Raw genomic sequence first — 15,367 nt, 5'->3', positions numbered from 1 at the left:
TCCCAATTAACCCCCTTCCTCCCTGGTCCCTGCAGTCAGGAAGCACTGTGCTTATACAGTGCGGTGCCAACAGTCAATAAGATTATGGTAAATAGCCATATATATTCTTTCTTACCGTATCTGAACAGATTGTACTTATTTAAAGAAAAATCATATTTACGGTGATGCAGGAACGTACACCTTTGCAGAAAAGATTGCATACTCCATTTTTTTTAAATAATCTTCCCTCAGTAACCAAAATATCACCATTTAAGAGTTTCAAATAGAAATGTATTACATTTATTAATGTAAGTGGCCCCCAATGTCCAGATTTCAGTACGTACTTTATATTTTTACAGGTGAGCACATTATCATCAGTTCGATTTGTTACCGTTGGGACTTTGGAACGTGGAGGCATCTTTGTGAGTTTAATTGGTTTTATTTCCGATATATCTGTATAATTACCTAAAGAGGAGCTGTTGCCTCTTCTGACATGTCTGTTTTAGTAGCTCTGGAACAGTTCTGGAGCATCTTTTCATATAACTCTATTTTGTACCATGCCTCTATTATTCCTAATAGGTCTGCAATAAATTTTGATCTGAGGGTTACCAGTTTTCCTGTACAGTCTGACACTGACAGCACTGATTTTAGTCACAGAATTCTATGCTGGGCAGGGACACCCACCCAACTGGCAACAAGCTGATGAGCTGTAGGGGGGCTCATATTTTGCAGGACGATCTGTAGTTTTTATTGATACCATTTTTGAGTGTGTGCGACTTTTTGATCACATTTTATTTCATTTTTTGGGGTAAGAGAAGCAATGAAAAAATATGGCAAATTGGCCATTTTGACCTTATATTTCTGTTACGCCATTCGCCGTATTGGAAAAATATTTTTTGATTTCAATAGTACGGGCGTTTATGGTCGCGGTGATACACATTAAGTTTATATTTTTTGTTATTTATGTATTTATTTATTCTATGTAAAGGGGAGTGATTCAAACTTTATTTCTTTTTCTTTTTTTTTAGATTTTTAAAGTTCTTTTTTAAACTTTTTTTATGATTTTGAAGCTTGTATTTGAGCCTACAAAATCCAATTTTTTTTTTTAATTCTGAACAATCATGAATTTTTTTAGACCAATTAATTGTTTAAGAATTGCAGCTTAAATGCCCTGGGTCTCTTCAGTGAGACCCAGTGCATTGAAATCAATTACCGGCATCCTCATGCCGGTAAGACACCCGGAGGGCTTTAATGTCTGCGATCGGCATTACTGCCGGTCGCGGTGGTTATCTGCCATGATTGTACTTCTCTCCAGTGTTGTACATGTACGCCGCTGGTTGTGAAGGGGTTAATGTGTCCCCTCATGTCCCTGTGTGTTACAGTGAATAGTGACACCGGGCCCCGGCCACAGCTCTCTCACATGTAAAGTCTATTCAGTTCATTCTCAAGCAGTGGTTCTGCTTTTTTAAACTAATCACTTGTAGTAGTACTCACTATAAAAGCAGCGGGCAGGCCAGCAGTGTCACTTCAGTCACTTAGTCATGCTCATCCCACTTCATTAATGAAGCTGGCGGAGCAGGAGCGTGACAGGGTGTGTGACGTGAATGCTTTTATAGTGAGTACTATTACAGATGATTAGTTTAACAAAGCACTACTTAAGGATGAACTGAGTAGACTTTACATGTGTGACCGGGGCCCGGTGTAATGGAGTACAGTCACTACCCCATCCCCGCCGCCAGTTCAACAGCAGTTGCCGGCCTCCACCCCTTCCTCCCACATCCTGAGATGGAGCTTCTGACCAGGCACCTCCCCGATAGCGGCCCTGCGTATCACACGTGTATCTGGTACATCGCAGGCCACTATGCCTATGCAGCACATCATGGCATGTGATGTGTCAGCCATGTAAGATTGAACTATTCGCTTTATAAGACGCACTGCCATTCCCCCCCCCCCCCCCAAGCGTGTATCTTATAAAACGTAAAATATGGTAGTTCATAAAACAGAAATGTCAGGAGAGGTTACAGGTCCTCTTTAAAGCAAAATTCAATGTTAAAGTGTATTAGGAAATCATACTAGGGAATTGCTATTTATTATAATCATAGTATGTCTGATGGCTTACATAGTTACACAGATTCAACTTTTCCAAGAGCTAGTTGTGAATAATTCTTTCCTGACTACATGTGGCTGCCTGATAATTCAGTTTCCAATGCTTCTCTCATATGTAGGCTTTGGTGGCATACAAGTGTATATTGGTAATAATTTTATTCCTGGCCAGCTCAGGTGTTGCTGCTATAGTGGTGAGCATAGCTCCCCTCCAAGCAGATGAACCTGTTGATTCATGTATGGTACCTCAATGTCATGTCAGAAGATGAGTAGTTATACATGAAACGTTATGGTTTCTTTTGCAGTGGTGTTGTGCATTTTTCCTAAGGCATTGGTACAAATAGCTTGATTTGGCCACTTACAGTATGTACAACAATGTACAGTATTAAACTAGTAGTCACTCATACAGAAAAGCAAGTGGTTACTAGAAAATCTAAGCTAACCCTATACGCTAAGAATGCCTATACACCTTCAATATCTTTTGGCTGAGTGGTTGTTCGGCTGTCAGCCCTCTCCCCCAGCTCCCCCATACACATGAATAGTCGGTTTGGCTGATCCTGTGTTATGACCAGCGGCGAAAGTATTTCCAAGATCTCAGATAACTTAACAGGGCAGACAGCAATCTTAGCTGGATCAATAATGTGTTGAGGTTTCTCCTCCTGATCGGTAGATTCAAAGGACCTGGAAAGAGCATCTGCTTTGATGTTATTTTTCAGAGGGGGAGAGGAATTGTCTTCACCCAGGGTCACCTCCCCAACAGACTCTAGGCTAGGGAGTTTCCCGGCTTCAGAGGACAGGAATGAAGAACATGTCCAGCACCGCCACAGTAGAAGCAAGTCTTCTTGTGCGACAGTGATTATGTTCTTGTTCAGTTAGTGCGACTCTGTCAACCTGCATGGGTTTTGGCACAGCAGCAGACGTGGAAAAGAGAGAGTCTGAAGACCGCTGGAAAGAAGACACTGGATGATATGATTTACTCTCACGTGCTATCTCCCTAGCACATTCCTGGAGGCACAGATCAATCCGCGTGGCCAGGGAAATAAGGTCATCCAACGTAGAGGGGACATCCCGACCAGCCAGCTCATCCTTAGTTTTCCCAGAAAGACCCTCCCAGAAGGTGGCCCTTAAGGCCTCATTATTCCAGCCAAATTCAGAAGCAATGGTCCGGAACTGGACTGCATACTGGCCCACTGACTGACTTCCTTGGCACAGCCGCAGTAATGAAGAAGCTGCTGTCGTGGTGCGTCCTGGTTCATCAAACACCCTACGGAAAGCCTATAGATCCATAAGGACTGGGTCGCACCTCTTCCAGAGTGGGTTGATCCATGCCAGGGCTTCTTCTGTAAGGTGCTACATTAAATAAACGACCTTGGCTCGGTAAGAGATGCGGCAACAGTTCAAAGTTCAGAGTGCATTGATGAATGAACCCCCTATTTAGGGTCTCCATCAAAGTGTGGCGGAGCTGAAAGATGGGGGCTTGATCCTGGTACATAGGGAGTTGGCAGAGCAGGTGCCAAGTTAGCCGCTGCAGTGGGCGCTGCAGGATTGGTGGACGTAAAGTCATTTAGACGCATGTTCACTTTGCGTAAATGGACCAGAATCTGATCCTGACGTTCCCTTTGCTGAGCCATCTCCTTGTATAGTTCGGGGAGGCTTGGCAGGTTCTGTTGAGCGGCATCCATAGCCTGAGCAAACTGTTATGACCAGTGGGTGGGAACCCGCTGCCCCACGTGAACAACTCCCTCTAATGTCTGAGCACACCCCTTGTTCTTTACACAATATTTCTGAGGGTGATGAGAGACTTTCCCGAGGGGAGTGCCAGGTGCTACCTCAGAGGGGAATTGGAACACAAGGGAATCGGGACTAGAGTGTGAACCCAGGGAGACCAGAGGCTGATCAGACGGAGGTGTAGTCAGGGTATGAAGGCAGAAGTCAGGGCAGGCGGCAGTCAGGCAAAGTCCATAAAAGTAGATCAGGGTTAGGGCAGGCGGCAATCAGGCAAAGTCCGTAATACGTAATACAAAGTCCAAAACGGCACACACTCTAAATATACACAAGGAACTCTAAGCCAGAGTTTAAGCTCTGCTCAGAGCCAGGAGGGAAATGTTGGTGGCAAGAATGCAGACCACAGCTAAGAACTCTGCTGCCCGGCTTGTCAGCAGGGCGTGCAGCAGCGGGAAGGGGTAAAGAAGCCTGGTGCCCGTACCTGTGTGTGGGGTCAGAATCGCAGGAACGAGGAGCTGGGCTAACATCCTGTTGTGTCTTCATCAGGAAGAGAGGAGAAAGCAGCTGTCAGACATCCCTGGAGGTGACTTATCTTCCGGGAGAACAAAAAGAGCAGGTGCTAATATTCAAAGTGCCCGATTCAGATGATGTCAGGAGCTCCCCATACAGATTAGATTGTCGGTTGGTCCTAGCAAAACTTATTGGTTAAGCTGACAATAGCCTAATGAGTATGATGGCTTTAAAGGAGTTATGTCATGATTGATGTAAAAATTAATCAGACATTATATGAGGGTTTTACACTATTTAGGAAAGACAGGGTCAATAGAAAAGGTGGTGGTGTGTGCCTGTATGTGAGTGATCTGAAGACAAGTGTAAAAGAGGCAATTGTGGGTGAGGGTGGTGAGGATGTGTAAACCTTATGGGTGGAAGCTCAAAGGGATATAAACACTGAAAAAATAATACTTGGTGTAATCCAGGGCTTTTTTTCTCAGAGAAAAGGTGGTGGAACTCACCTCCCCCTGCCCTGGCCACGCCCCTACCCACCCCTAGGACCGCCCCCTAAAACTGCCCCTTTAGAGAACAGGGATGCAAGTAAAATTTGGGGGGCTATAAAAGTCCAGCCCAGCAAAGAAACCCCCCAGATGGGGATGGCACTGTTAATGGGGGATCTGGGGATGGCACTGTTAATGGGGGATCTGGGGATGGCACTGTTAATGGGGTGGAGGATCTGTGGATGGCACTGTTATGGGGCATCCACAGATCCCCCATCCTATAACAGTGCCATCCACAGACCCCCCCATCCTATAACAGTGCCATCCACAGACCCCCCCATCCTATAACAGTGCCATCCACAGACCCCCCCACCCCTTAACAGTGTCATCCACAGACCCCCCCATTGCCGCTCCAGTACAGTTATAAAATGTGTAATTCAATTAATAATGATTCATGCTGCCCCCTCTGTAGTATAACATTCAATATATCCTACTCACAGGGCTACTGTTATATCGTAATGCAGGCCGGCCGGTCAGACGAGCGGCAGCGTGACTGACTGACGTCACGTGCCTGCGCCGCCTGCTTCATTCATAAAGTAGGCCGGCCTGCATTACGATATAACAGTAGCCCTGTGAGTAGGATATATTGAATGTTATACTACAGAGGGGGCAGCATGAATCATTATTAATTGAATTACACATTTTATAACTGTACTGGAGCGGCGGGGCCGGAGCACAGTGAACGCACCGGCTCCCAGCTCCTCCTCCCACTCCCTCCCCGCTGATACATCGCAGCCTGCGATGCTGGAGCATGGCAGGCTGCGATGTCAAAAGGTGGCGGAACGCCGTTCCTGTGCGTTTCACCATAAAAAAAAGCCCTGGTGTAATCTATAGACCCCATAACATCACAGAGGAGATAGAAGCTCAACTGTATAACCAAATAGAGCAGGCTGCACTAGCTGGTACAGTGGTCATAATGGGAGATTTTAACTTCCCAGACATTGACTGGGGTCATGCTTCTGCCTCAACCGCAAAGGGGAGAAGATTCCTCAACTTGATGCAGGACAACTTTATGGGCCAGTTTATAGAAGCTCCCACTAGGGGCAATGCTCTGTTGGATCTGGTAATTTCTAATGATGCAGAGCGTGTTGGAAATGTTACTGTTTGAGAAACACTAGGTAATAGTGACCACAATATAATTATATTCCCCCTAAACTATAAGAAGCAAACTCTGTCAGGCAAAGCAAAAACACTGAATTTGGTGTACAGCTACTGTAAAATGGGCAATAAATTACAAAAAAGGGCATTTAAAAAATACAAATCTGAGGGGTCAGCTGTAGCATTTGAAGTTTACAAAGGGCTTGATAAAATCTGTAAAATGGAGATAAAATTTGTAAAAATACAAAACGAACAGCAGAGAGCAAAACAAATCCCAAATAATTATTTAAATATATAAATGCTAAAAAACCAAGGTCTGAACAGGTAGGTCCCCTAAATAATTATAAAGGGGGGTTAGTCACTAAGAATAAGGAAAAGGCAGAGTTCCTAAATGTTTTTTTTAGCTCTGTATATACAAAAGAAGAGAAAGGAGCTGATATCTGTGGTGCTGGGGCTGTTAGTACATCCAGTAATATACTGAATTGGCTAACTGTAGATATGGTCCAAGCTAAGTTAAATAAGGTAAATGTGAACAGGGCTCCAGGTCCGGATGGATTACACCCAAGAGTTCTTAAAGAGCTCAGTTCAGTCATTGCTGTGGCCCTGTTTATAATTTTTAAAGATTCTCTAGGTACTGGTACAGTGCCAAGTAATTGGCGCAAGGCAAATGTGGTACCCATATTCAAAAAAAGGATCTAGTCCTCTACAGGTAATTATAGACCAGTTAGTTTAACTTCTGTTGTGGGAAATATGTTTGAAGGACTCTTAAGGAACTATATACAAAAGTATGTAACTGTAAATAATATTATAAGTGATAACTAGCATGGGTTTACCAAGGACAGAAGTTCTCAGACTAACCTGGTTTGTTTTTATGAGGAGGTGAGTAGCCTGGACAGAGGGGCAGCTGTGGATGTAGTGTTTCTGGATTTTGCAAAGGTTTTTGATACTGTCCCTCATAGACATTTAATAGGTAAAGTAAGGTCTATAGGCTTGGAAAGTATAGTTTGTGATTGAATTGAAAACTGGTTGAAGGATCGTGTCCAGAGAGTTGTGGTCAATAATTCCTATTCAGAATGGTCCCGGGTTATAAGTGGTGTACCCCAAGGTTCAGTGCTGGGTCCTTTATTATTTAATTTAATAATAAATTATATAGGTGACGGGATTAATAACACCATTTCTATTTTTGCAGATCGCACTAAGCTAAGTAGTGCAGTCTATGGAATATGTCCATAAAATACAAGCTGACTTGAACAATCTGAGTGATTGGGCATCAACTTGGCAAATGAGGTTCAATGTGGATAAATGTAAAGTTATGCATCTTGGTAGTAATAATCTTTGTGCTTCATATGTCCTAGGGGATGTAACACTATTTGTGTGTCCTTGTGGATGGTAGATTAAATAACAGCATACAATGTAATAAAATATTTATTACTTAACATTCCCCATATGTCTACTTTATGTTTGCATGATTTTGTAAATGTCATTTTATTTTTTGGGGATGTTAGAAGGCTTAGAATTTTAGAAGCAATTCTAAAAGTTGTTAATTTTTTTTTCCAAAACCCACTTTTTAAGGACCAGTTCAGGTCTGAAGTCACTTTGTGGGGCCTACATAATAGAAACTCAGATCTTTGAGTTCAGCTCATGCAAAATGGGAGCAAAACCGAAAGTGTTGCGTTTATATTTTTGTTCCATGTATATAGTACACGACAGTCTCTTTCTAACAAAGTCAGAACCAGCCCTGTACCTCACATAGATCCAGAGATCTCCTCATTCATTGCTCCAGTTGCTCTGCTATATTCTCTTCAGTCTGGTAGATCAGGGGTTGTGTCCTTTCTGCTGTAGCTCTTTCCCTGTAACTGCCATAGCTTCTAACATAAGACAAGGCTGGTGGCAGTTGAAGATTTAAACTTAGCGCGTTCGACCACATCAGTGAGGTGGACAAAAAATAGGGAAAAGAACAAACAACAGGTGGCGCTATACATATAGATTTAATTGAATAACTCAGTGGCTATACTAAATAGATCCAGGTGCGGTTTTGTATTGAATATTGTTCATGGCACAGCCCCTTTAAGTGTGGTCCTGCAAGAAAAAGAAAAAAAACATACATTCTGGAAAGCTCTGCTATACTAATTTTATGAACTAGATGTTGGACTTTAAGGTTGGTGTCCTTTAGTATACTGAGATTGTATATTATTTTGTTATCACTCGCAGGGACTGGCAGAAACAATGTTCAGGTCCTCCAATCTACACTACAGCCTGGTAAGTATTTACAGGTAAGAGTATGACTGGACCTTTAGGTGTCCCATACATATAATCAGAAAAACACAAAGCTTAACACATATCAGCAATGCCTTGCGAATGATAATAAGTGCCTACATTAGCATTCCTCATTTTCTCACTTGGTCAGGTGCACTAGAAGTCATAATGTCCCACAGTTATTCATTCTAGTATGATTGTATTTCACATGATCCATCTCACCTCTATTAATTGTCTAAGATGGGTCATTGGGCAGAAGAATGAAAAATATATAGGGGGGGTGCACTAAAGGGATGCCCTTAACAAAGAAAAACATGGTGGCTCAGTTCACTTCAGTGGCGCTGAACTACAATACCAGGCACAACCCATGGACAGATGAGGAGCTGTTTTTGGCATAAAGCTGCCATGTTTTTCTTATCCTGGACAACCCCTTTAAGACTGGTGTCTTAACAACAAACCCCACAGAAGAACAATGTCCTAGAATTATTATATTTTATAATTTTATAATTTTGGCAGGTCCTCAGGAGATTTGTGCGGCAGAAAATTTAATCTACACCAACAAGGCAAGGCTGGCAGAGAGGAATGATGAATTCCCTCCCAAGTCACTAGAATAAGTGTCACTAAAAATTGAGAAGTGAGGGGTTTCCCCACAAATTACATTCATCACCTTTGCATGAGTGCAATGAGGAAGGGTTTGAGTTGGGCATACGCCATAACTGCCAACCGTCCCGGATTCAGCGGGACAGTCCCAGATTACAGAGGCTGTCCCGGTACGTGGGAGGTATGTCCCGCTTTCTGGCAGCTGTCCCGGCTTCAATAGGAAGTGGCTCCCTGCTTTATCATCCCTCCCCCTGCAGGCTCTTCACTCCTCTGGTCTGTGCGGGAGGAGGGCGCGCGGCCTGGCAGTCAGCCTCAGCTCCGCCTCCTTCACAGATAAGAGCAGCCGATGTCCTGCTGCTGCTAGGAAGGGGGTAAGTACAGGTGAAACTCGAAAAATTAGAATATCGTGCAAAAGTCCATTTATTTCAGTAATGCAAATTAAAAGGAATTGCATTAATGCAGCTTAAAATTTGAATTTTGTGAAAAGGTTTAGCATTCTAGGCTCAAAGTGTCACACTATAGTCAGCTAATTAATCCATACCCCCTGAGCAAAGGGGACCTCAAAATTGTGACTTTGGGGTTGCATAAGCTGTAAGCCATAATCATCCAAATTAGGGTCCATTCACACGTCCGTATGTGTTTTGCAGATCTGCAAAACACGGACACCGGCAATGTGCGTTTCGCATTTTGCGGACCGCACATCGCCGGCACTCTCATAGAAAGCGCAATTGCGGACAAGAATAAGACATGTTCTATTTTTTTACACAGAAGTGCGGATCCGCGGATGCGGACAGCACATTCCAGCCCCATTGAAAATGAATGCGGAACGGATGCGGACCAATTTTGCAGACGTGTGAATGGACCCTTATAACAAATAAAGGCTTGAACTATCTCGCTCTGCATGTAATGAGTCTGTCTCATATATTAGTTTCACCTTTTAAGTTGCATTACTGAAATAAATGAATTTTGCACAATATTCAAATTTTTCACGTTTCACCTGTATGTTCTGTTTATTTTTTTCATTTTCTGTGAGGGACACAATGTGGGCATATTACTGGGGGTCACAATGTGGGTATATTACTGGGGGCATAATGTGGACATATTACTGGGGGGCACAGTGTGGGCATATTACTGGGGGCATAATGTGGGCATATTACTGGGGGGGGGCACAATGTGGGCATATTACTGGGGGCACAATGTGGGCATATTACTGGGGGCAAAATGTGGGCATATTACTTGGGGGCACAATGTGGGCATATTACTGGGGGCAAAATGTGGGCATATTACTTGGGGGCACAGCTGGGCATATTACGGGGGCACAATGTGGGAATATTACTGTGGGCACAGCTGGGCATATTACAGGGGGCACAATGTGAGTATATTACTGGGTGAACAATGTGGGCATATTACTGGGGGCACAATGTGGGCATATTACTGGGGGCACAATGTGGGCATATTACGGGGGCACAATGTGGGCATATTACGGGGGCACAAGGTGGGAATATTACTGTGGGCACAGCTGGGCATATTACAGGGGGCACAATGTGGGTATATTACTGGGGGAACAATGTGGACATAATTCTGTGAAGACACAATGTGGGCATAAATACTGTGCGGTGGCATGAAGGGGGGACAATTACTATCTGGAGGCATTAAGGGGACTGGGTGGGATTAGGTGTATAGTTATGTTTTGGGCATGGCCTAGTGTGGAAAAAATTTGCTCTCCCTCTTTATTCGTTTACAAAGTTGGGAGGTCTGCGTACCCACGTGCCACTCATTCATTATCCTATTGTTTGATGATAAATGTCATTTGTGGGGAAAACTGTTTATCTCAAAGAGACTATTTTATGGTGAGAGGCTGCTTTTATCTTTGCGTATATAAATGTAGCACTTTAAATTCTGAAATAGTAAAGAGACTCGGTCATGTGGGGTTTCCCAAACCGAGCATTGCCAGTAACTACCTTATTTTGCTTCTGTTAGTGTAGAGCTCAACAGCAACATGAACTCACATGTAAATAGAGGCACACTTCCAGTAAAATTTCTAAAAAAAAACATATAGACACTTTATCGCTTGAGATTTTATCTCTATAGCAAAAAATTTGTCATGTTGCAACCATAATTTTTACCCCGTTCTCAATATGGGAGAGAGAATCTGCATCGCACATCCTCATTACAATGCTTTTGACATAACAACTGTTTAAAATTTGAAGCATGATAAAACATGGCTATACAGCACTATTATCAATATATTGCTATGCACTATTAGGAGGCATTAGTATACAGTTTGATCAAAGAGCATAGGCCCACTTACCACGACAAGGTTGCCTCTATCAAGTGGGGACCTACTCTAACTTTGGCGTGGCACTGTGCGGCGACCATCGTGCCCCCACACCGCTCCAGCAGGCAATGGGACCCAGCAGCCACAAGGCCACCTCACTGTGCAGAAAAGCCACCTAGGCCCTGGGCCCATCACTCCACCAGCACAGCACAAAAGCAGCTGAGTTGGTGTCCCTGAGAGGTGAACAGGTGATCTCTGCAGCACGCTAGACCTGCAGGGTATAGCGAGAGTGAGGTCACGGTTATGGGCAATCGAGGGTTACTCACTTTCCTGAGGAGAACCCTGGGCAGGCATGCGACAGTGAAGGAGAGGTAGACACTAGTTCCTCTGGGGCACACTCTGTAAATAGGGACCTGGCCTGATGGTGTGTGAGGTGCCCTGGATGTTGCAGGTATTTTGAGTGCCTTAGGTAAGGTCCCTTTAAGAATCGTGACTCCAGTGCCTGTAACGGTGGCACACCGGTTTGCAGGAGGATTAATGGAGTACACAGATGGTAGACCAAACGTTGCTTTACTTTAGACAACAGTCCAACTTTATACAATCAGTTGCAGTGGTGTATAATGCAGTCCTTTACAGTACATATGCACAGCAGGTTTACTTGTTAGCACAGCAGGTTTCAATCTTGCAAGATACTTGGAGGGTATACAGTTAATGCTTTGCAGTACAATGCTGCTGTATCCCCACAGCTATTCTAGCTGGCTGGATCCCAAGGCCCGGATGCCTACTTGCTGGCTTAAATCCTTGGTATATATAATTCTTCCTCCAGTATTGGCACTTGCTTTAGATTACAGTACCTTTGTTTCCTAGCTGGCTTCTCTGCTGGAGTGGAAAGGTGGCTGCAGGTTTCTCCCAGGAGGTTCTCTCCTACTACTGGGGTGTCTCAACTGAGCTAAGCTTAGCCTCAGGAGCTTCAGGCTGACTAGGTGACGCTTCTAGTCCCCTGGCATACAGTCGGTCTCCAAGCAGGCTGTACTCCTTCTAGCCTCCTGGTGCAACTAGAAACCAGGACTATCTAGTTGCATGTCAGGAGGAGGCCCTCAGCATATCTTGGGCTGGTGCCTTCTCACTTCTGTCTCCATAGACTCCTGACTATGACCTAACCTCTCCCTGTCTGGGCCTGGACATTTATACTAGGGGCTCCCTATCTCCCTCTAGTGTCTGGGATGTCTAATTACACCCAACTAGGCCTGCTAAGCATTAACAGGGGAAAACATACCAATGCAAAAACACACAGGAAATACATTACAATGCATGGATAAATACAATATCACTGTCCCTTGTGAGCAGAAGTAACACGTTACCCAATTGACCCTTGTGCAGTGCCCACTCCTACCTAGTGGGACACTACATACCCCCATGCTACGACGTTGCCCGTCCTCGGCGCAACATGAAAGGGGCCCTGCCCAGCTGGATACTGCACCTGTAATAGAAAAATAATGCAAAGCAGGAAAATACATCTACATTTGCGAAATACATTATATGTATATATCAGGCAGTTCCACTGGCTAAGGAGCAAGTTCGGTGAAAAGGGGCGTCGTTCTCTTCTCTCAGGATAATGTGAGGGAACAGGGGCGCTGACCTGGTGCAGCGTATCAAGGATACCAGGATTAGTCCATATAAAACTTTAAGTGCAAATAGTCCATAATAAAACGGTAGTAGTCCATAGAAAATGTAAAATACCAAATAACAATTCTTGGAGGCTCAAAGCATATAAATGAGTCCGTACCCAGGTTTAAAGTGACAAGTGTAGCCAAATATAAAGCAGAAGCAGAGGTACCAGATCACAGAGGCTCACATACGGTGGAGTCCATCTCTGGGCACATTTCTTTAAAATAGTAGCAAGATCTCAGAGGCTCATGCGCATTAGAGTCTATCCCTGGGCGCATTTCCTTTAAATTTAAGTTGCATAGTAAAACGACAGCACATAAAAATAGTCCACATTATTCAAATGGCACATATAAAAATAAGTGCTGCAATACCCTTAATCAACCTGAAAAGGGGGTTAAAGGGTCTCCAAGCAGGCTGTATTCCTTCTAGCCTCCTGGTGCAACTAGAAACCAGGACTATCTAGCTGCATGTCAGGAGGAGGCCCTCAGCATATCTTGGGCTGGTGCCTTCTCACTTCTGTCTCCACAGACTCCTGACTATGACCTAACCTCTCCCTGTCTGGGCCTGGACATTTATACTAGGGACTCCCTATCTCCCTCTAGTGTCTGGGATGTCTAATTATACCCAACTAGGCCTGCTAAGCATTAACAGGGGAAACATACCAATGCAAAAACACACAGGAAATACATTACAATGCATGGATAAATACAATATCACTGTCCCTTGTGAGCAGAAGTAACATGTTACCCAATTGACCCTTGTGCAGTACCCACTCCTACATAGTGGGACACTACATCTCTTTGCACCTGTTCACATTATGCGGTGCTGGACGGTGGCCGTCGCTGCTTTTGTGCTGTGCTGGTGGAGTGATGGGGCCCAGGGCCTAGGTGGCTTTGCTGCACAGTGAGGTTGCTTTGTGGCTGCTGGGTCCCGTTGCCTGCTGGAGCGGTGTGGGGGCACGATGGTCGCCGCACAGTGCCACGCCAAAGTTAGAGTAGGTCCCCACTTAAAAGAGGCAACCTTGTCGTGGTAAGTGGGCCTATGCTCTTTGATCAAACTGTATACTAATGCCTCCTAATAGTGCATAGCAATATATTGATAATAGTGCTGTATAGCCATGTTGTATCATGCTTAAATTTTAAACAGTTGTTATATCAAAAGCATAGTAATGAGGATGTGCGATTCAGATTCTCTCTCCCATATTAAATAATTTTAACTCCGTTCACATGCCACTTAGCCTAAGGCCCCATGCACACGACCGTATTTCTGCATCCGCTCCCCTTTTTTTTGTGGATCGGATACAGATACATTCATTTCAGCAAAGTCACAAAAAATGAAGACAACACACCGCATCTATTTGTCTGTTCCACTGTCCCGCAAAAAAGAAAGAGTAGACATTCTTAACATAGGGCGGGACGTGTGGGGGACACACATGGTTGGTAGCCGTGTTTTAAGGATCTAAGGCCGCTTTCACATGAGCGAGTTTTCTGCGCGGGTACAATGCGTGACGTGAACGTATAGCACCCGCACTGAATCCTGACCCATTCATTTCAATGGGACCGTGCACATGCATGAGTTCTGCGTTGCGTGAAAAACGCAGCCTGCTCTATGTTCTGAGTTTTTCATGCAGCCCTGGCCCCATTGAATGAATGGGGATTCAGTAAAAAATGCATTGCATCCGCAAGCAAGTGCGGATACAATGCGTTTTTCACTGATGGTTACTAAGAGATGTTGTTTGTAAACCTTCAGTTTTTATCACGCGCATGAAAAACGCATCAAAACGCATTGCACCCGCACGGAAAAACTGAACGCAATCGCAGACAAAACTGACTGAACTTGCTTGCAAAATGGTGCGGGTTTCACTGAACGCATCCTGAATGTATCCGGACCTAATCCATCACGTTCGTGAGAAAGAGGCCTAAGGCCCCTTTCAGGCGGGCGTTGCGGGAAAATGTGCGGGTGCGTTGCGGGAACACCCGCAATTTTTCAGCGCGAGTGCAAAACATTGTAATGCGTTTTGCACGCGCGTGAGAAAAATCGCGTGTGTTTGGTATCCAAACCCGAACTTCTTCACAGAAGTTCGGGCTTGGGATCGGTGTTCTGTAGATCGTATTATTTTCCCTTATAACATGGTTATAAGGGAAAATAATAGCATTTTGAATATAGAATGCATAGTACAATAGGGCTGGAGGGTAGAGTTGAGCGAACACCTGGATGTTCGGGTTCGAGAAGTTCGGCCGAACATCCCGGAAATGTTCGGGTTCGGGATCCGAACCCGATCCGAACTTCGTCCCGAACCCGAACCCCATTGAAGTCAATGGGGACCCGAACTTTTCGGCACTAAAACGGCTGTAAAACAGCCCAGGAAAGGGCTAGAGGGCTGCAAAAGGCAGCAACATGTAGGTAAATCCCCTGCAAACAAATGTGGATAGGGAAATTAATTAAAATAAAAATTAAATAAATAAAAATTAACCAAAATCAATTGGAGAGAGGTTCCATAGCAGAGAATCTGGCTTCCCGTCACCCACCACTGGAACAGTCCATTCTCAGATATTTAGGCCCCGGCACCCAGGCAGAGGAGAGAGGTCCCGTAACAGACAATCTGGCT

The 15,367-nt window shown here is 44.4% G+C and overlaps 1 protein-coding gene across 1 annotated transcript in view; it reads left to right on the top strand.

Annotated features, from left to right (window-relative positions):
- LOC122925332 overlaps positions 1–15,367 on the top strand; it is a 135,653-nt gene that overhangs the window by 102,940 nt on the left and 17,346 nt on the right. Inside the window, exons 15-16 of the mRNA XM_044276721.1 lie at positions 339–401; positions 8,169–8,216. Of these exons, the coding sequence (XP_044132656.1) occupies positions 339–401; positions 8,169–8,216 (111 nt within the window). The remainder of the gene's footprint in view (positions 1–338; positions 402–8,168; positions 8,217–15,367) is intronic.

The sequence above is a fragment of the Bufo gargarizans genome, chromosome 1 (genome assembly GCF_014858855.1).
Source record: "Bufo gargarizans isolate SCDJY-AF-19 chromosome 1, ASM1485885v1, whole genome shotgun sequence".
NCBI classification, from domain to species: Eukaryota; Metazoa; Chordata; class Amphibia; order Anura; family Bufonidae; genus Bufo; species Bufo gargarizans.
Note: the sequence above shows the minus strand (reverse complement) of the source record. Positions and strands in the feature narration are given on the sequence as shown.